At 42.1% G+C, this 21586-nt stretch overlaps 1 protein-coding gene across 2 annotated transcripts in view; it reads right to left on the bottom strand.

The window, feature by feature from the left end:
* Positions 1-15380, bottom strand: part of LOC129488250 (aldehyde oxidase) — an 84311-nt gene extending 68931 nt beyond the window's left edge. For both annotated transcript variants that reach the window (XM_055290143.2, XM_063644886.1), the window contains exons 1-5: positions 15191-15380; positions 8098-8155; positions 5951-6047; positions 3824-3932; positions 1592-1718 (exon numbers count right to left, since the gene is read on the bottom strand). In XM_055290143.2, the coding sequence (XP_055146118.1) occupies positions 1592-1718; positions 3824-3932; positions 5951-6047; positions 8098-8155; positions 15191-15235 (436 nt within the window). In that variant the 5' untranslated portion in view covers positions 15236-15380. The remainder of the gene's footprint in view (positions 1-1591; positions 1719-3823; positions 3933-5950; positions 6048-8097; positions 8156-15190) is intronic.
* Positions 15381-21586: the final 6206 nt, after the last annotated feature.

Below are 21586 nucleotides of genomic sequence, written 5' to 3'. Positions count from 1 at the left end.
ATTTTGCATAATTGAAACTTTTTACGTTTGACTAATACATCTTTGTTTTCCCGTTCCCCAGGCCCTGGTAATCACCATTCTATTCTCTGCTTCTATGAGTTTGACTACTTTAGATTCCTCATATAAGTGGGATCATGTAGTATTTGTTCTTCTGTGCCTGGCTTCTTTTACTCAGCATAATGTCCTCCAGGTTCATTCATGTTATTGTAAATGGCAAGCTATACTCCTTTTTCTAAGGAAAAAAAACCCTCATTCTTAACACTTACTGTGACAAAAAAAAAAAGGACTCTAAGCTTCAGCTGACAGAAAGATCAAAGTTATTATACGGCAGCAAAGGTAGTTATTAAACAGTGAAAGCAGTCGGGCACTTTATTTACTTACAACAAATCATTAGGCCAGCATTTCTCTCACAGTGTGGTCCGGTGTTCCTCCTCCACCCCTAAATCTGAAGTCTTATTTAAAAAACAATATTACTGAGTCAAACTCTCTAGGGGTGGGTCCCAGGAATCTTCATTACCCACAGATTCCCACGTATGACCTAAGTACCCTGAAATCTGAGAACCCCTTATCACTTGTTTATATCATAAACAGCCAGGAAATCAAACTCATGATAAGATCTAAAGGAAATCAGGCAGAAGACAGTTTATGAGCGATGTGTCTCCTTTCTATGTCCATTTGTTCTGGTTTTCCCTGGAACATCATTGCAGAGTAAGTGTACATATGAGCTTTAGGCTCATGTTCTCTAGCAGAGAAATGAGGTCTTTGGGAGGCCTGAGACAAAGACAAATGGAGCCATGGAGAACTTCACCAGAAATAGGACTTGAGAGGATATCACTTAAAAAACTTGTTTAGATCTGTTGATGAGGATATCCCCCCGCCACATATACACTGAGCTCCTGAACTTGACAAAAACGCTCTAGGGTGGATAGAGATAGTTCTTTGCAATAAGTATCAAGTATCACCATAAGATCTCAGTCTCTGACTTTATGCTGTATCCATCGCAGCCCCCTGATGCTGAATATGGTCCTGAAAGCACCCACCCACCCAGTAGGGAGAGTGGTGAGGTAGCAGCATGTTGAGATAACAAGACTCTTCCCAAGGGCGGATGAATAACTGGCTTTTTAATGATTATAAAAACAAAAAAGACTTCAGAAATACATCAGCCAAATGTAATGTGTGGGTCTGGTTTGAATCCTGATTTGAACAAACCAACTCTTCCACTTATTGGGAGTGTAACTTTGAACAAATCACTCTCCCTAAACTTCAGTTTCTCCATTTATGAAATGGAGATAACAGTATCTTATAAATTTTTTGTGAGGATCAAATGAGATAATCTTCAAATAGTATTTAATACAGTGTATGGCACATGAAAGGTATCCAGTATTAGCTGTTGTTATCATTATCATCATCGTTTAAAAATAAAAGCACGAGGGGAGGCTGAGGCACAAGAATCGCTTGAACCTGGGAGGCAGAGTTTGCAGTGGAGCCAAGATAGCGCCACTGCACTCCAGCCCAAGCAGCAGAGTGAGACTCTGTCTCAAAAAATAAATAAATAAAAATTAAAAAATAAAAGCATGCACATGTAACCTACCACCAAGGGCATCAGTTAACTGATCCAGAGTGGGCTCTGGGTGGTTCCTGAGCAGCGTGTAGATGGACATCACCATCCCAGGTGTGCAGAAGCCACACTGGGTGCCGTGACACTTGGCGATCCTCTCCTGGAAGCACAGAAAGGTTAGAAATGCAGAATTTTGGGCCCCATCCCAGGCCTAGTGAATTAGAGCCTGCATTCTAGCAAGATCCCCAGGTGATTTGTCTGCATGTTAAGATTGCAATAGTGGCCCTGAGAGCCCTTCTCAACCCAGGCGCCTCCCTCCCCAGGGCTGGGTTGTTGTGAGGTTGGGCCTCATCTGCTTTTGAGCTTCACTTAAGGCAGTGGTTACCACTCTTGAGAATCATCAGGAGAGTGTTAAGATTTCAAGCCCCACACAGCACCACAAACCAACTGACAGAGTCTCTGGGAATGGGGCACAGGCATACATCTTTTAAAGATCCCACATGGTTGGTTTCAATGTGCAGTTGTGGTTGTGAATTACTGAGGTAAAGGAAATCCTTTAGAGAAATAAACCAAATTACACTCAAGTTGAGAAATGAAAAAAAAAAATAAATAAAATGCTTTTATTTCTTTTATACCTTTCCCTCCCCCTAGCATTTTTGCTTTGGAGTCTAACTTCTAAGGTTTAAGTCGATTTTGGAAGCTGTCTTCTGGTAACATTGTAACAATGGGAGTTCCAGGTCAATGAGGAAATGAAAGGGTGTTGTATGCCTGTGTATGACGAGGTCTTATATGGGCATCCAGGCAGAATTCTCTCCCTCTAGTTAATGATATTTCATAATGATCCAGGCAAAATTCTCTCCCTCTGGGTAATGATCTTTCAAATAAACAGAATCCAAGATTCCTTCAAATCTAGAAAATTTGAACTTGGGTCATTTTCTTTGTTGCTCCTATCTTTTCATTCTTCTATCTTTTCTCATATTTGATCTTCATTAACTTCAATAAAAATGAGGAAAAATGGCTTTTTTTGTTTTTTGTTTTTGAGACAGAGTCTCGCTCTGTCGCCAGGCTGGAGTGCAGTAGCACAATCTTGGCTCACTGCAACCTCCACCTCCCGGGTTGAAGTGATTCTCCTGCTTCAGCCTCCCGAGTAGCTTGGGACTACAGGTATGCACCACTATGCCCAGCTGATTTTTGTAGTTTTAGTAGAGACAGGGTTTCACCACATTGGCCAGGATGGTCTCGATCTCTTGAGCTCGTGATCCGCCCACCTCGGCCTCCCAACGTGCTGGGATTATAGGTGTGAGCCACCACGCCTGGCCTAGAAATGACATTCTTATGGGCAATATATACATAAAGACTCAGGTGTCTGAAGATGCCTTTTTACTTGAGTCTAAAACTCTAACAAGGTGCTTCTTTAGGAGAAAAGCCAAAAAACTTATTGACAACTCCTATCATCTGTCTTCCAAACAAGCTCTAAATATAACAAAGCTTTTTGGTAGCTGAAATTTTCACTCAGCCTTAAGATCTGTTATTTTCCACTTTATAAAAAAAGCCATAAAATTATATCCCTCAATGCACATGGCTCTTCTTTCTCTTTCTTCCTTCATCCTTTCTTTCCTTCCTTCCTTCCTTCCCTCCCTTCCTCCTTCCTCTCTCCCTCTTTTTCTCCTTCTCTTTCTTATGACAGGGTCTCACTCTGTCACCCAGGCTGAAGTACAGGGTGCAACCATGGTTTACTGCAGCCTCAACCTCCCAGGCTCAAGTGATTCTCTCACCTCAGCACTCCTGAGTAGCTAGGACTACAGTTGCTCACCACCACACCCGGCTAATTTTCGTACTTTTGTAGAGACATGTTTCACCATGTTGCCTAAGCTGGTCTCAAACTCCTGGGCTCAAGCAATCCACCTGCCTTGACCTCCCAAAGTGTTGGGATTACAGGTGTGAGCCACTGCACCTGGCTCTTGTTTCTTTATGAGTTTGGAAGGTGTCAAATAGATAGGTCCCATCTAATTAGAACACAGAAAACAAACCCACAAATGTCAGGGCATTCTTAGAGAAGAAAAGGTTTTCTAGCCTTCCAAAAGCATCTTTCCAAGAAGTTAGTCAGAAACACTCACATATCCCAATATGCCAGGCTTCGCTCTTGTTCCCAGCTAGGTTGTATCTGTTGGAGTGGCCAAGGCAGCAGGCCCCAGGCTGCTCCACTCTCTTATTCTCAAGGACTCTAAAGCACAGAAAGCCTATAAGGAAGAGGCACATCCTCACCTGAACAGGATGAATTCTGGTGTGGGTGCTTCCTATGCCTTCTACTGTGGTGATGGCAGCACCATACAGAGAACAGATGGGAATCAGACAGGCATTGGCTGGGTGATGCCTTCAGAATGCAAAAGAAAAGCACAAATTACAAATTACATCACATACAGTGGGAAAGGAGCCAGGCATTCACTGAGCTTCTCCACTGTGGCAGATTTTTGTATAATGTCCCCAGGTTTTACACATACATTTCCTCCTTAGCTCAGGCCCATTTTATAGAGGTGGAATCTGAGGATCAGAGTGATTTACTCAGGGTCACAGCCAGAGTGTCAGAGGCAGGATTAAAATTAGGCCTCCTAATTCTAATTCCACAATGGTGTCCGCTTATCAAAAACTGTCACAACTTTGATGGTTTTTGCTCTTGAATGAGGGGTTGACATTCTCTAGTCACAGGTAACCATGCACCTATGGCAGGCCTGGTCTCCATTAGCAACCAGAGCAGCTAGCCTTCACCAGCACCTCACTGTCACGCTGATGAATGCATAAGTTAAACATTAAAGAACTGGAGAAACTGATGCCTCAGTACAAAGGCCAGAATGTAAAAACAAGCCATTAAGAGTCGTAAGAGACTGCCACTCTCATTCTAAACACCAAAGTAAACCATACAAGGAACATAATCACATTTTCAAAGCTCATCAGATGCTGAGTACACCAAGAAACTTTATGAGCAAAACTTAATAAATAAACTAAACTCTGATGTGACAACCCTTTCATAAGAGAGAAGATACAGTTTCTCTCATCCCTGAGATACAATTATTCTCTTCCTGAAATTGAAGGAGGAAAAGGAACCTGCCTTAAACAGGAGTAAGGAGAAACCAGACCAACTTCCAACAAATTTTGCATGGTTGCATGTGGGCTGATAACAACAGATGGAAATACAAAGCTGGGATGCATTATCTCCAATCTCTTCCCCACCAGAGATCACTGAGTGCCAGGGGTAATTCCCCAAACATAGGCAGGGAAAGAGAGCTAAAATAAACTTTCCAAGCATACTGGTCCTTAAACAAAGAAGGCTGGGGGAGAGACAGGAGAACTGAGAGAAACCCTAGGTACTCAGACTTCACAGAGTATAGGGTAGTCACCACTCCCCAGAGGCTAACGACAGAGCAGCATGGCTGCGACAGATCTCTCAAAGCATGGAAGGTGATATAGGTAAGCAAAGAGAAATCCCTCATGAACTAAAAAGCTGACAGCCAGGCTGTAAAGCAGGGAGGAACCTCTCAGAGATCAGACAGCAGGTAGTTTGGTATGGAACACAGGCAGATATCTGAAGCCTCACCAGTGCTCAGATCCTTAGCCTTCAAGTGAGATCTGTGAAATGATGTAAAATGGTCTAACATTAGCATAATTGGAGTCCCAGAAGAACAGAGGGAAGAGTGTGTGGCCCAGAGTAAATATTTGAAGAGATAATGCCTTGATAAGTTTCCAGAAGACATCAACACACAGATCCAAGAAACTTGGCAAATGTGAAGAAGGATAAATACCAAACATAAACAGATGTTAAACATAATGGGAAGCCACTGGGGGCTTATAAGTATGCGAGTGACTTGATCTGATGATAATTAAAGCAGGTCACTCTGGCTGATGTATGGAGAATGCACCAGATGGGAGGAAGGAGATAAGTTAGGGGCTGGAAGAGTAATAAATGAATGTGATGATGGCATTATCCTCCACTGCAATTTCAGCCCTGCCTTTTCTCCCCAGATAGGGAGTTAGGGAGCCATTTAACTTTTGACAGGGGATTTTTTTTTTCTTAGAGACGAGTCTTGCTATGTTGCCCAGGCTGGACTCAAACTCAAGCAATCCTCCTGACAGCCTCACAAGTAGCTAGAAATGTGTGCCACTGTGCTTGGCTTTGACGGGGAATTCTTTGACCATATGTTATCCTCATTGATGCTACATTTTTTTTCCCAACACATTCATATTCCTGGGACCATGTCTGCCTTGTTCATCATTGTACCCCCAGTGGCCATTTCTTTTCACATGGTAGGTACTCAATATATATTTACCAAATGAAGGAATATAACAAAGTTCAAAATTATAAAAATTCATCCATATCTGGACTTTGCTGCATGGTACCTTATCCTCTTGGTGATGGGGTTATATCGTGATATCATCACTGTACAGGCACCACAGCCTCCTCCTCCACAGCCATACTTAGTTCCTGTGAGTCGAACTGGAAGAGGTATAGTTAAAGATCATATGTGTTATGTAATTCTGCCACTAGGAGACAGTAATATCACAGACTCTTAAATGTTAGTTAAGTTCAATACATAGTCATCAAATAATGTGTTTATGTCTTAATTACTATTATAGCAACTATAATAATCTTGTAAATTCTTGATTTCCTTTTGTGTGTAATATCTTGTATCCTCCCTTTGAAAACAACTGGACCTCAGGTTGCCAAAAATAGGGCCAAACTGAAAAAAGAAGAGTCTATATATGTAAGGGCTTGAGTATTTGAAGGTATGAACACATTGCACATTTATTCTCATCCTTATCTCTGTCTTTGATGACACAAAGCAAAATATTAAATTATAGATAATTCTTGGAATATTTGTGTCATGTTAGCCATGTTTGTGTATTTCTCTGCCTTTCAGTGGCAAAAACTGCCATCTGTTCCCTAATATCTGTTCTCTCATTACTCCTTAGAAATAGAAACCCTGATTTTTAGCCACACACATGGCTTCCCAGAGTGAAAAACAGACTTTTCCAGCCTCCTCTGCGGCTAGGTGGGGTCATTAACAGTGCTGGCTAATAGGATGTAAATATTAGTGTTGTGGTGTATGACTTCCAGGAGAAGAGTGTCCTTAAAAGGAGAGGGGTGCTTCTTTCTTTGTTCATTACTTCTTCCTATCTGCTGGAATTCAGATATGAGGGCTGGGCCTCCATTAGTCATCTCTGACGGTGGGGAGAAAGCTGTGTGCTGAGGAAGGTGCTGCTTGGTTCCTCAACAACGCTGTGACACTGCTTTACCAGCCCTGATCCACCTACCTGTGGGCTTCCTTTATGTGAGTGTGATACCCATGCAAACACGCCTCACAGACCTCCCTTCAACACAGAGGGTAACTGACCAAGGGACCCCGTTGCTGCACTTTAATATTGATTACTCCAGTTTTCATTAAGACCATGCCTCCCATGGACTGCTCTCCACCAATGGCTTAGTGCTATGGAGAGACATGGAGTCCTTGTCAACCATCCCTAGTGGTTCTGAAGAACGTGCCTTAGACTGACCAGCAGTCTAGGGCCCTTCCACTCAACCTTATCTCCAGGGTCAGACTTACATGGTGATCAAATGGCTCCCTAAGCCTCCTCTGATTCACTCCCTACTTCCTTTCCCACAGGCATTTCTTCTAATAAAATCCTGGCACATTTAATCTCATTTTTGGTGTCTACATCTTGAAGAACTTGATCTAACACAATGAGAAAGAAACTCCTACCTTCTATCTTGTTTACCATGAGGTGGAGTTTTCTGTCACTCACAGTGAACCAAACTTTAAATATTATACATAGGTACTGTGGATAATCAGGAAGTCATGTTCATTGTTTTTTATGTCTAAAGATCTTGCATGACTTTCATGAGCATGTTTCAGAAACATACTCATGTGTCTGAAAAATAATTATTGATGCTTTGGAGTTATGTACTCTTCTGGTAATTTTACTCTCTCCAGGGGGAAAAATGTACACACCCCCATTGAAACATAATTTTGCATATAATTCTGTAGTGTCTTTCACTGTCTGGTAGCCCACTGGAGTTGATGCATAGCAAGCTAAAAATCCATTCCTTAGATGGCATTTATTTGGCAAGTTTTTCTAGGATAACATTTTCAGGTTTAGTTCTTCCATTTTTCTTTTACTTTCATTTCAGGTGACTTTTGTGCTCTCTTTTCCTAATGGGCATAATAATTAGTCCTTAAGGACAGAGTATAAATATTGTGAGTCTTAATTCTAAAGGATGCTTAATTAGGTTCTTTTAACATCTATTAAGTTTCCATTACTAGTTTCTCCATTTTATACAGAGACGAGAAGAAAGTTGGTTCTTCTGACAGCCACATTTGTGCACTGCCTATAAAATGATAGGACTTTCGCAAATACGAGCATAAAACCATGATAGTAGGGAATATGTCTCAGTGTCTCTAATGTATATTTGAAATATCATTTAATGAGGAAATTGGAGTTATACAAATACACACACACATACACAGTCAAAGTAAAGAAAAGGATACGCTTCTTCCTCAAATAAGGCAACAGCATTGTTTCAGGATCGACATTTTTTTCTATCACCTATATCAAAGGGAAAATAAGAGTTAGTTGAGAGAGCTAATATGAAATTCACATTGGTAGGATCACACTAATTTGAGGGAAATGCATGTTAATTAGCCCTTTTACTCATATTTTCAAGTAGATTTCAGCTTTATGGAACACCTATGATATGCAAACCACCTCTCTTATGTGTAATCTTGAGCCCCACCACAATTGTGCTCCTGTCCTTGGTCCTGAATTATCACTGTTCTCTAAGGCAGTTGTTGTTTCTGCTAACAGAAACACTACCTCCTGTCCAGTTTTTTCTAGAAAGTTTAAAGCAGGTGAGAGTAAAGACATTAGTAGAACAGTTCAGACTTGGGGGAGGGGTGATGAAATAAGAAAGGAAAGGAGGGAGGGGAATTGCTGGAATAGAATAGCGTCTGAGAAATTGATACAGTTAATTTTTAAAAAGACTTGTTTATCTTGTTCAAATAATTGTGGTTTCCAGTAAAAGATAACCAGCCATGGCCCCAATCAGATAAACAAAGGGGAAGATAAAACATGTATGCTAAGTGATGCAAAACTGTGCAGCAAGGACACACTTAGGCAAGCTCATGGGAGCAGCCCGGCAGCATAGCAGCAGAACAGCATGCTGTTTTTTCTCAAGGATGACATCAAAATGTCATGATTGGTTATGTTTTCCAAAGTGATCATGTTTTCCCTTTTTTCACAAAAAAATTGACATTTCTTTTAGATTCATAGAACACATAGAAGCATGACTTGCTTTGCCATTTCAGAAGCTGAATTCATCTTTCACCATATTATAGTAATTTTCCCTCCTGGGAGATAGTAGGTGAGGAGTGGACATATGCTTATTCTAGGGCTGCTGCCTCACCCTCAATTCTAACAGACTATATGCTAGGCAAGGTGTGGCATATGCCAATTGCCAAGGTCAGATCTGTGCCCTAGAAGAGTCTGCAATATAGAAAGATTGGTGTGTGTGTGTGTGTCTGTTTGTGTGTATGTGTGTGTGATAAGAAAATATATGGGGTACCTCTCAGGTATCTTCAACTTAATTGGCTCTCAAATGGAACTCTTTATTTTATTTTCCAAACTTACTTACTCCTTCCCTTCTTTTCCTTAACCTTTTAATGGCCTCAGTATCTGCTAGGTCATCTAAGCTAAAAAACCTGAGCTATTTTCAACTTTTTTTTCCAATCCACCACAATCAGTGTCACCAAGTTCTTCCACTTGGGCTTCCAATGTTACTCTAAACTCCTTTCTCTTCTACTGTCACTACCCATGAGCCCATATCATCTATTGTCTGAACGATTATAAGACCTGCCTGACAGTTCTCCCTGCCTCCACTCTTGGTACCTGCAATATCGTCCTCTGCACCACGACCAGAGTGACTGCTATAAAACCCAAGCCTGATCGTCTCATGTATATGCCTAAATTTAACGTGGCTCCTGGCTGCCAAACTGCCATTCCAGGAATTCCTGAATCATGGAGATGCTTGTTAAAATGAAACCGCTATGGAATCAGGATTTCTGGTAGAGGGAACCAGAAAATGTGCTTTTTAAATGAGTACACTGAGTGGATCTTAGGTGAATTAATAACCAACTATTTCTGGAATACAAGAAGAAATTCGAACTCAGGCCACACGGATGAACTGGACAGTCCAGGGGGTGCATTGGACTTTCACCTTCACTGCATTTGCATGCAAGGTTCCCTCTGTCCTGAAAATCCTTCCTCTCTTCTTGGCAGAATTTTGTATATCATTCACCACCCTGCTCAAGTGTTCTCTATGGAGAGTGCTGCCACCTAAAATACCCTTCCCCATCTCAAAGTAACCATCCTCCTCTTTGTTCCCATGGCTGATGTCTTCACCTCTTCTTTTATGACACTTTTTATACTGTATCATAATTATTTGTGTGTGTACAAGACTATCTCAATCCTGAAAGAAGCCATCTTCTGCTATTCTTCTTTATGCCAAACACTGAGCTTGGTGGTGGGGATATATCACAGGATGTAATAAGTGTTAATTAATGAAATGAATGACTGGAACATGCTATGTATGATTTGGTATGAGATACCAAGAAGGAAGGAAATAATTTCTCACAGACTTGGGCATCTGAACAGATGAAAAATAAAGAAAAACACAGAAGTTATCAGTGGCAGAAACTGTAGGTTGTCTATCCTGGCATGCATTCTCCTTTCCTTCCTTCCCACTACTTGGAATAGGGATGAAATGGCTAGAACTCCAGCAGTTATCTTAGACCATGAGGCAACATGTTAATGGCAGGAGAGAAAAAAGAGAGAAGAAACGTGGGTCTCAGATAACACCATAAAGCTTCTGCCCCAACCTCACAATGTCTGTTCCTAGATATGATGGTAAACAATAGAAGCCCCGTTTTAATGGATAGACAGGGTCTGGGTAGCCTAGTTAGTAAAGAATAGCATTTTAGGCTGAGGAATATTTCTATATTTGAGGAAGGAATTCATGGAAGAAGGTGGTCATGCTTGTTTGGGTATGTGTTCCAGGAAATGTTTCAAGGGATTGGAATCTGGCTCAAAGTCTCACCAGTTTGAAATGTGTTTTTGTTGTTGTTGTTGTTGTTTTGATGTAGTGAGTGTTGTATTTGGAGGAAGTGGGGGCAGAGATCTAGCACGCTTCTTGTCCTGGCAGCTCTGGGAATGAAACAGGGAAGTTAGGACTCAGATGGAGGCTAGGAGGTATAGAGGGGATGGGTAACAGCTATTCTGGTTGACTCTGGATTTGAGAGATGTTGCCAGTTCTCAGGTCAGGGTCATTGCATGTACTCAATCTCAGCATAGTCTTGAATCTGAGGGTGGAATCTGCCCCTCTGTATCACTGCCAGCCCTTTTGAGAGAGTCCAAGTTCACACTGTACTTGGTTAAGAAATCACTTTTCTGTGTGTACTGCCAATGACTAGTGCCTGAGGAGGCCCTGCCAGATCCAAGACAGAGTCAGAAAGAGAAAGGAAGAGAGAGAGATGAGAGGGGAGAGAGTAGAAAATAAGGAAGGGGTAGAGGTGCATGTGAAGGGACAAGGCTGAGAGGTAGAAGAGGAGGAGAGAAAGGGGTGTACATTGTGAGATGCAGTTAGCAAAGAACAATAATCTACAGCAGCCTCAGAGGAGAGAAAGAAGCCTCAGGGAACAGCCATGAGGACACATCTTCCTGAGCTTTAGGTTGCTTTTAAAATTCATTTTGCTTGTTACTTCTTTCTGCCTAAGCTGCCTCCACCTTCTCCACTTTTCTCTGAATCATTGCAGCCATTCCAGAAGCCCAGAAATTTCCTCTCTCAGCCTTGTAAACCAAGAACCTTAGAGAATGCTAGCCAATAAACTGCTCTTTCCAGATTCCTACACCAGTACCAAAAGTCTATGCTCATTGTGCAAATAATGCAGGATGACTGCTTCTTAGCATCCTTGACACCTCTAAGCAGGTTCTGGCTCTACTAATGAAACAGGTTATTTTATAGTCCAGATAGTAACAATTGTTTCCACATATCAATTTACAATCTGTTTACTGTATACACGCACCCTGCTAACCACTCTCCATGTAACTTAATCAGCCCCAATTTCAAGGGAAAAGGTTTTGTTATTAGCTCCATTTTGCAAATAGAGAAAACGGAAACTCAGCGATATTAAGTACCTTGCCTGAGGCCCCAGACCCGCCAGGTGGCAGAGCAGATAGCACAGGATTCAAACCCATCCCCAACTAGTTGCAAGGCCCATACCTTTGATTTCCACACCTCATTGCCTCATGAAATGACATGTTTCATTTCCTGAGTTGAGGTTGTTATGTGGCATCTATGGTAGAATTTATTCATGGGCTCTTCCTCCCTTAAACTCCATGTTAAATGGGTCATCTGTTCTTCTGGGGGCCTTGGTAGAGTGAATAAGATTTCAGAAATCTCTCTGCAACTAGGTCCCTGGCTAACGTGTGCTGTCCTTGCCTCCAGATGTCACTATCTTCTGCCTGAGGACAACTTTTGGTGACCTGAGAAAATTTAGCAAAAAGCAGAATAGAAGCCAATCATGTCACCTATTGTCTCCTAAGTGGCTTCACTTCTAAGCTTCCTTTTCAAAGGTGAGTTTTTAATTCCAGAGATTGTGTTTGACTTCAAAAGCCCTCTTCTAGGGTGGGTTTTCTCTCTTACACCCTTATCAACAATCCCTTACTCTCTGGAACCAAAAAGTTCATGCTAGACTGGACACAGTGGCTCAAGCCTGTAATCCCAGCACTTTGGGAGGCCGAGTCAGGGAGATCACCTGAGGTCAGGAGTTTGAGACCAGCCTGGCCAACATGGTGAAACCCTGTTGGGGTTTCAAAAATATAAAAATACAAAAATTAGCGTGGTGGTGGGTGCTTATAGTTCCATAGTCCCAGCTACTCAGGAGGCTGAAGCATGAGAATTGATTGAACCTGGGAGGCAGAGGTTGCAGTGAGCTGAGATCATGCCACTGCACTCCAGCCTGGGCAACAGAGTGAGACTTGATCTCAAAAAAATAATTAAAAAAAAAGCTTATTCTAGTTCTTTCCATGTAAGTAATCAGGCTTGTTTATTAGTACTGAAGCACACACCTAACAGAATTTAGAAGGGAGGAGAAGGAAAGGGAAAAATTAACACAATTTCTTCTAATGGGTAATTGCAAAAACAGAATCAATATCTCCAGATTATACTTTACAAATAACCACAGGACATTTGGCCCATAGACAAAGTGAGTCCATAGATAAGAACTAGCTTATCTAATTTTAAAAATCAATAGAGCACAAATTGTTGTTGGCCATTATGTTAAAAATCCCAATATTTGTTTGGAAGTGGGGGAAGGAGAAGCGAGGAGATGTTAGACTCAAAACCCCTGTTTCTTCATTTAACCCCAACCCTTACCATCACCTATAAAGCCCTAGTAATCTGGCCCCTGCCCATGTTGCCAGCCCCACCAACCTACCTCCTTAGCACACAGAAATCCTCCCACCTCAGGGCTTTTGCACCTGCCATTCCCACTGCCTGGATGCTCTTTCCCCAGATGTTTGCATGGCTTGTTCCTCACTGCATCCCAGTCACTGCTCAAATGCCACCCTTTCAGACAGGCCAAAACATCCATCCCCTCTAAGTATCCTGCACGCTCTGTCCCCACGCTGTGCTTTATTTTTTATATTAGCACTTCTCACTTCCTGACATTACACATTTCCACGTATTTATATGCTTACTATCTCCCCAGCATGATGTAAGCTCCATGCACGCAGGGACTTGTTATTTCTATGCTCTGCTGTATCTCATAAGCCTGGAACACTGCCTGGCATACGGTAAGCCCTTAACAAACAAGTGGATTGAATGCTCATGATCACTCTTTACGAAGTAAGTGGTATTATCCCTTTTTAACAGAGAAACTGGGCCTCTGAGAGGTTAGGTTTTCTCAATCAGAATTAGAATTGGAATTAAAGACTTGTTTGTCTAAACAACAAAGCCAGTGTTGTGTTTACTATACCATTCCATTACACAAAGGAAGAAAAAAATGACATAATGTCAATCATCTCACCCCATTGTCATATTTCACCCTCACAGCAGTCCTGTGAAGGGGTCCTAATGACCCCCATTACAGATCAGGAAAAACAAGCTCATCTTATCCAGTGTAGAACCCAGGCAGCAGGGGCAGACAAAGTTTTTGAGGGGCCTAATGTACAATTTGGGGGATCCTCTTTAAGAAACATAATACAAAACCACAAATGAAATTAGGCTCAGAGTCTTAGAACAGGCCTCACAACTAGGGCCTGGTGCTTCACCCTGGTTAGCTTCCAGGGGAAGCAGCTGGTGCCGGTCAGGAAAAGTGCTGTGGCTGCCCTTAGCCAGAAGCAGGGGTCACAGGTGGCTCTGAATGAACTCGCACCAACACGAGCACCAGGGAAATCAGGTGCCACTGCCCTTGCTTGGTTGTTAGCTCTGTTTTTGTTGTTTTTAAGAGATAGGATCTCACTCTTTTGCCCAGGCTGGAGTGCAGTGGTGTGATCACAGCTCACTGTAACCTTGAACTCCTAGACTCAAGAAATCCTCCCCCTTCACCCTCCCCAGTAGCTGGGCTGCAGGCACGCACCACCACACCTGTTTTTGTTTTTTTTTGTAGAGACAGGGTTTCGCCATGTTGCCCAGGCTAAACTCGAACTCCTGGGCTCAAGCAATCCTCCTGCCTCGTTCTCCCAAAATGCTGATTACAGGCGTGAGCCACAGCTCTCAAGGGAGCTCCTTAACCTTCATGCCTCAGTTTCCTCCTTCAGTGTAATGTCAATGAAACTGGAACATTAAGAGTGAGCAGAGTTGATGCTCACTTTGAGGAGGGTGTTTTAAAGGATGCCCACGGGGCTTTGCTGCTCCCAAACATAGGACACTGCCTGGGACTGTCCCTCGGGTTGCGCAGAGCGAGCCCAGCTTCTGAGGGGACAGGGCCCGCACCCAGCAGTGGAACCCGTGAGGACCTTGGAGCCCCCAGAGACTGACTTGGGTTCAGCTCTGCCGGGAACTAGCTGTGACTTTGGAAAGTAACGATTTCTTCATCTGAGAAACGATGGGGGTGGTTTGAATGTGTTCGTCTCTACGGTCTTGTCCCGAATCTAAGTTGCTCTCTGCGCTTCCAAACGCACCCCGCGAGCTGAGGCTCAGCCATCTCTGTAGGCTGCTCTCAATGTACTGGGGACCTTCCTGTTATCGGCTGGGATTGAAGGAAGATTTGGGAGTGCTAACCCTGATGGGCAAGAATACTTTCTTACTGTTTAGGGAGGGCGTGTGGTTGGTAATCAGCTTGTGAGCCTTGGAAGGAGAGGAAAGGGGAACATGAGGAAGGTGGGGGCCCAAAGATCCAGGACAGTCCCTGAAAACGCAGCCTTTATCTGTCCCAGAGGCGGGGGTGGGAACGCGAAGGCGGTTCAGGAGAAAGCCAGTCCGTGCCTGAGTGCCTTAAACGAAAGGATGGGACGAATGGCACGGGCTCCTCTCTGCCCCGGCCCTGGCCGCAGGTCTAGCGGCAGGGGCAGCCCGCGGGCGCTCACCTTGCGGCCGTTCACGTAGAAGAGCAGCTCGGACGCCCGGTCCATTGTGGTGTCCGCGCTGGTTCGAGGGCCCGGAGCGGGAGGCGGCGGTTGTGGGAAGTAGCCGGAACCTGGGACCCGGCGGCACCGACCCGCCGAGTGGGGCGGGGCTTGCTGGAGCCTAAAGTCCAACCCATCCACCCCAACGGAGAAAGCCTTGATTAAGATCCAACGTTCCTGAGGAAAACTCTTCCTGGGACACCAGCACGTGTGTGGGCGTCACTAGCGCCCTCTATGTGGGCGGAAATCATCCGGAGAAGATGAAGACGACCCCTTCATCTCCTCACCAGTGGCGCTTAGCGTCTGTGTCACACCCTCTTGCGTCTTAGCAAATACTGTAAGTCCTGGGACATTGCTTTTGATGGTCTTATGTTATTCCATATTTTAGGTAGTGTTCCAGCTGGATTTAAGTCTGGGAACAGTAGTACCTCCCCTCCAACCAGGCCTGCTGTAGTCCTGGACTCTTAAGTGTAAACAATCATATTTATTCCAACTCTGCAGGAACGGATCTTAGGGAAAACAAATAGGTTTACAACTTGATCTTACAGAAATATAAGGTTGGTGCAAGAGTAATTGCGGTTTTTACCATTACTTCCAGTGGCAAGAACTGCAATTAATTTTGCGCCAACCTAATACTGTTTTTTTAAATTAATTTAATTTTTATTTAAGTTTAAAAAAATTTTATTATTATTATAGTTTAAGTTTTAGGGTACATATGCACAATGTGCAGGTTTGTTACATATGTATACATGTGCCATGTTGGTGTGCTGCACCCATTAACTCATCATTTAGCATTAGGTATATCTCCTAATGCTATCCCTCCCCCCTCTCCCCACCCCACAACAGTCCCCGGAGTGTGATGTTCCCCTTCCTGTGTCCATGTGTTCTCATTGTTCAATTCCCATCCATGAGTGAGAACATGTGGTGTTTGGTTTTTTGTCCTTGTGATAGTTTGCTGAGAATGTTGGTTTCCAGTTTCATCCATATCCCTACAAAGGACATGAACTCATCATTTTTTATGGCTGCACAGTATTCCATGGTGTATACGTGCCACATTTTCTTAATCCAGTCTATCGTTGTTGGACATTTGGGTTGGTTCCAAGTCTTTGCTATCGTGAATAGTGCCGCAGTAAACATACATGTGCATGTGTCTTTATAGTAGCATGATTTATAATCCTTTGGGTATATACCCAGTAATGGGATGGCTGGGTCAAATGGTATTTCTAGTTCTAGATCCCTGAAGAATCGCCACACTGACTTCCACAATGGTTGAACTAGTTTACAGTCCCACCAACAGTGTAAAAGTGTTCCTATTTCTCCACATCCTCTCCAGCACCTGTTGTTTCCTGACTTTTTAATGATCACCATTCTAACTGGAGTGACATGGTATCTTATTGTGGTTTTGATTTGCATTTCTCTGATGGCCAGTGATGATGAGCATTTTTTCATGTGTTTTTTGGCTGCATAAATGTCTTCTTTTGAGAAGTGCCTGTTCATATCCTTGGCCCACTTTTTGATGGGGTTGTCTTTTTCTTGTAAATTTGTTTGAGTTCATTGTAGATTCTGGATATTAGCCCTTTGTCAGATGAGTAGGTTGCGAAAATTTTCTCCCATTCTGTAAGTTGCCTGTTCACTCTGATGGTAGTTTCTTTTGCTATGCAGAAGCTCTTTAGTTTAATGAGATCCCATTTGTCAATTTTGGCTTTTGTTGCCATTGCTTTTGGTGTTTTAGACATGAAGTCCTTGCCCATGCCTATGTCCTGAATGGTATTGCCTAGGTTTTCTTCTAGAGTTTTTATGGTTTTAGGTCTAATATGTAAGTCTTTAATCCATCTTGAATTAATTTTTGTATAAGGTATAAGGAAGGGATCCAGTTTCAGCTTTCTACATATGGCTAGCCAGTTTTCCCAGCACCATTTATTAAATAGGGAATCCTTTCCCCATTGCTTGTTTTTGTCAGGTTTGTCAAAGATCAGATGGTTGTAGATATGCAGCATTATTTCTGAGGGCTCTTTTCTGTTCCATTGATCTATATCTCTGTTTTGGTACCAGTACCATGCTGTTCTGGTTATTGTAACCTTGTAGTATAGTTTGAAGTCAGGTAGTGTGATGCCTCTGGCTTTGTTCTTTTGGCTTAGGATTGACTTGGCGATGTGGGCTCTTTTTTGGTCCCATATGAACTTTAGCTTTTTCCAATTCTGTGAAGAAAGTCATTGGTAGCTTGATGGGGATGGCATTGAATCTATAAATTACCTTGGGCAGTGTGGCCATTTTCACGATATTGATTCTTTCTACCCATGAGCATGGACTGTTCTTCCATTTGTTTGTATCCTCTTTTATTTCATTGAGCAGTGGTTTGTAGTTCTCCTTGAAGAGGTCCTTCACATCCCTTGTAAGTTGGATTCCTAGGTATTTTATTCTCTTTGAAGCAATTGTGAATGGGAGTTCACTCATGATTTGGCTGTTTGTCTGAGATTGGTGTATAAGAATGCTTGTGATTTTTGTACATTGATTTTGTATCCTGAGACTTTGCTGAAGTTGCTTATCAGCTTAAGGAGATTTTGGGCTGAGACAATGGGGTTTTCTAGATATATAATCATGTCATCTGCAAACAGGGACAATTTGACTTCCTCTTTTCCTAACTGAATACCCTTTATTTCCTTCTCCTGCCTAATTGCCCTGGCCAGAACTTCCAACACTATGTTGAATAGGAGTGGTGAGAGAGGGCATCCCTGTCTTGTGCCAGTTTTCAAAGGGAATGCTTCCAGTTTTTGCCCATTCAATATGATATTGGCTGTGGGTTTGTCATAGATAGCTCTTATCATTTTGACATATGTGCCATCAATACCTAATTTATTGAGAGTTAGCATGAAGGGTTGTTGAATTTTGTCAAAGGCCTTTTCTGCATCTATTGAGATAATCATGTGGTTTTTGTCTTTGGTTCTGTTTACATCCTGGATTACATTTATTGATTTGTGTATGTTGAACCACCCTTGCATCCCAGGGATGAAGCCCACTTGATCATGGTGGATAAGCTTTTTGATGTGCTGCTGGATTTGGTTTGCCAGTATTTTATTGAAGATTTTTGCATCAATGTTCATCAAGGATATTGGTCTGAAATTCTCTTTTTTGGTTGTGTCTCTGCCAGGCTTTGGTATCAGGATGATGCTGGCCTCATAAAATGAGTTAGGGAGGATTCCATCTTTTTCTATTGATTGGAATAGTTTCAGAAGGAATGGTACCAGCTCCTCCTTGTACCTCTGGTAGAATTTGGCTGTGAATCCATCTGGTCCTGGACTTTTTTTGGTTGGTAAGCTATTGATTATTGCCACAGTTTCAGAGCCTCTTATTGGTCTATTCAGAGATTCAACTTCTTCCTGGTTTAGTCTTAGGAGGGTGTATGTGTCCAGAAATTTATCCATTTCTTCTAGATTTTCTAGTTTATTTGCGTAGAGGTGTTTGTAGTATTCTCTGATGGTAGTTTGTATTTCTGTGGGATTGGTGGTGATATCCCCTTTATCATTTTTTATTGCATCTATTTGATTCTTCTCTCCTTTCTTCTTTATTAGTCTTGCTAGTGGTCTATCGATTTTGTTGATCTTTTCAAAAAACCAGCTCCTAGATTCATTAATTTTTTGAAGGGTTTCTTGTGTCTCTATTTCCTTCAGTTCTGCTCTGATTTTAATTATTTCTTGCCTTCTGCTAGCTTTTGAATGTGTTTGTTCTTGCTTTTCTAGTTCTTTTAATTGTGATGTTAGGGTGTCAATTTTGGATCTTTCCTGCTTTCTCTTGTGGGCATTTAGTGCTATAAATTTCCCTCTACACACTGCTTTAAATGTGTCCCAGAGATTCCGGTATGTTGTGTCTTTGTTCTCTTTGGTTTCAAAGAACATCTTTATTTCTGCCTTCATTTCATTATGTACCCAGTAGTCATTCAGGAGCAGGTTGTTCAGTTTCCATGTACTTGAGCGGTTTTGAGTGAGTTTCTTAATCCTGAGTTCTAGTTTGATTGCACTGTGGTCTGAGAGAGTTTGTTATAATTTCTGTTCTTTTACATTTGCTGAGGAGAGCTTTACTTCCAACTATGTGGTCAATTTTGGAATAGGTGTGGTGTGGTGCTGAAAAAAATGTATATTCTGTTGATTTGGGGTGGAGAGTTCTGTAGATGTCTATTAGGTCCGAGTTCAATTCCTGGGTATCCTTGTTAACTTTCTGTCTCTTGATCTGTTTACTGTTGACAGTGGGGTGTTAAAGTCTCCCATTATTATTGTGTGGGAGTCTAAGTCTCTTTGTAGGTCACTAAGGACTTGCTTTATGAATCTGGGTGCTCCTGTATTGGGTGCATATATATTTAGGATAGTTAGCTCTTCTTGTTGAATTGATCCCTTTACCATTATGTAATGGCCTTCTTTGTCTCTTTTGATCTTTGTTGGTTTAAAGTCTGTTTTATCAGAGACTAGGATTGCAACCCCTGCCTTTTTTTGTTTTCCATTTGCTTAGTAGATCTTCCTCCATCCCTTTATTTTGAGCCTATGTGTGTCTCTGCACATGAGATGGGTTTCCTGAATACAGCACACTGATGGGTCTTGACTCTTTATCCAATTTGCCAGTCTGTGTCTTTTAACTGGAGCATTTAGCACATTTACATTTAAAGTTAATATTGTTATGTGTGAATTTGGTCCTGTCATTATGATGTTAGCTGGTTATTTTACTCGTTAGTTGATGCAGTTTCTTCCCAGCCTTGATGGTCTTTACATTTTGGCATATTTTTGCAGTTGCTGCTACCGGTTGTTTCTTTCCATGTTTAGTGTTTCTTTCGGGTGCTCTTTTAGGGCAGGCCTGGTGGTGACAAAATCTCTCAGCATTTGCTTGTCTGTAAAGTATTTTATTTCTCCTTCACTTATGAAGCTTAGTTTGGCTGGATACGAAAATCTGGATTGAAAATTCTTTTCTTTAAGAATGTTGAATATTGGCCCCCACTCTCTTCTGGCTTGTAGAGTTTCTGCCAAGAGATCTGCTGTTAGTCTGATGGGCTTCCCTTTGTGGGTAACCCGACCTTTCTCTCTGGCTGCCCTTAACATTTTTTCCTTCATTTCAACTTTGGTGAATCTGACATATATGTGTCTTGGAGTTGCTCTTCTTGAGGAGTATCTTTGTGGCGTTCTCTGTATTTCCTGAATCTGAATGTTGGCCTGCCTTGCTAGATTGGGGAAGTTCTGGATAATATCCTGCAGAGTGTTTTCCAACTTGGTTCCATTCTCCCCGTCACTTTCAAGTACACCAATCAGAGGTAGATTTGGTCTTTTCACATAGTCCCATATTTCTTGGAGGCTTTGTTTGTTTCTTTTTATTCTTTTCTCTCTAAACTTCCCTTTTCGCTTCATTTCATTCATTTCATCTTCCATCACTGATACCCTTTCTTCCAGTTGATTGCATCGGCTCCTGAGGCTTCTGCATTCTTCACGTAGTTCTCGAGCCTTGGCTTTCAGCTCCATCAGCTCCTTTAAGGACTTCTCTACATTAGTTATTCTAGTTATCCATTCGTCTAATTTTTTTTCAGAGTTTTTAACTTCTTTGCCATTGGTTTGAATTTCCTCCTGTAGCTCGGAGTAGTTTGATTGTCTGAAGCCTTCTTCTCTCAACTCCTCAAAGTCATTCTCCATCCAGCTTTGTTCCATTGCTGGTGAGGAGCTGCATTCCTTTGGAGGAGGAGAGGCACTCTGCTTTTTAGAGTTTCCAGTTTTTCTGCTCTGTTTTTTCCCCATCTTTGTGGTTTTATCTACTTTTGGTCTTTGATGATGGTGACATACAGATGGGTTTTTGGTGTGGATGTCCTTTCTGTTTGTTAGTTTTCCTTCCAACATAAAGGACCCTCAGCTGCAGGTCTGTTGGAGTTTGCTAGAGGCCCACTCCAGACCGTTTGCCTGGGTATCAGCAGCGGTGGCTGCAGAACAGCAGTGGCTCAGATGGAAATGCAGAAATCACCCGTCTTCTACATCGCTCATGCTGGGAGCTGTAGACCAGAGCTGTTCCTATTCGGCCATCTTGGCTCCCGACTAATTACTGGTTTTAAAATGAAGTGCTACCTTTATATAAACTGAAAAATTTTATCACTATTTACAGTTTATCTAGTAACTAACTACAAAGTTTATCTGGTAAATAAGAACAGAGATGTAAAACATCTGGGAAAACTTAAAAAAAAAAAAAAACTTGGAAAATACAGCAAAGCATAAAAATAAAGATCACCTGTAAGCCCACAACTTAGAACTTACCACCATTCACTTTTTTAGTCTATCCTTACTTTTTGAAACATGTAGTTTAACACCTTTAAAAACTTAAGTGGGATTAAACTAGTTA

The sequence above is a fragment of the Symphalangus syndactylus genome, chromosome 8 (genome assembly GCF_028878055.3).
Source record: "Symphalangus syndactylus isolate Jambi chromosome 8, NHGRI_mSymSyn1-v2.1_pri, whole genome shotgun sequence".
Classification (NCBI taxonomy): Eukaryota; Metazoa; Chordata; class Mammalia; order Primates; family Hylobatidae; genus Symphalangus; species Symphalangus syndactylus.
This window is presented reverse-complemented; position numbering and strand designations above follow the sequence as displayed.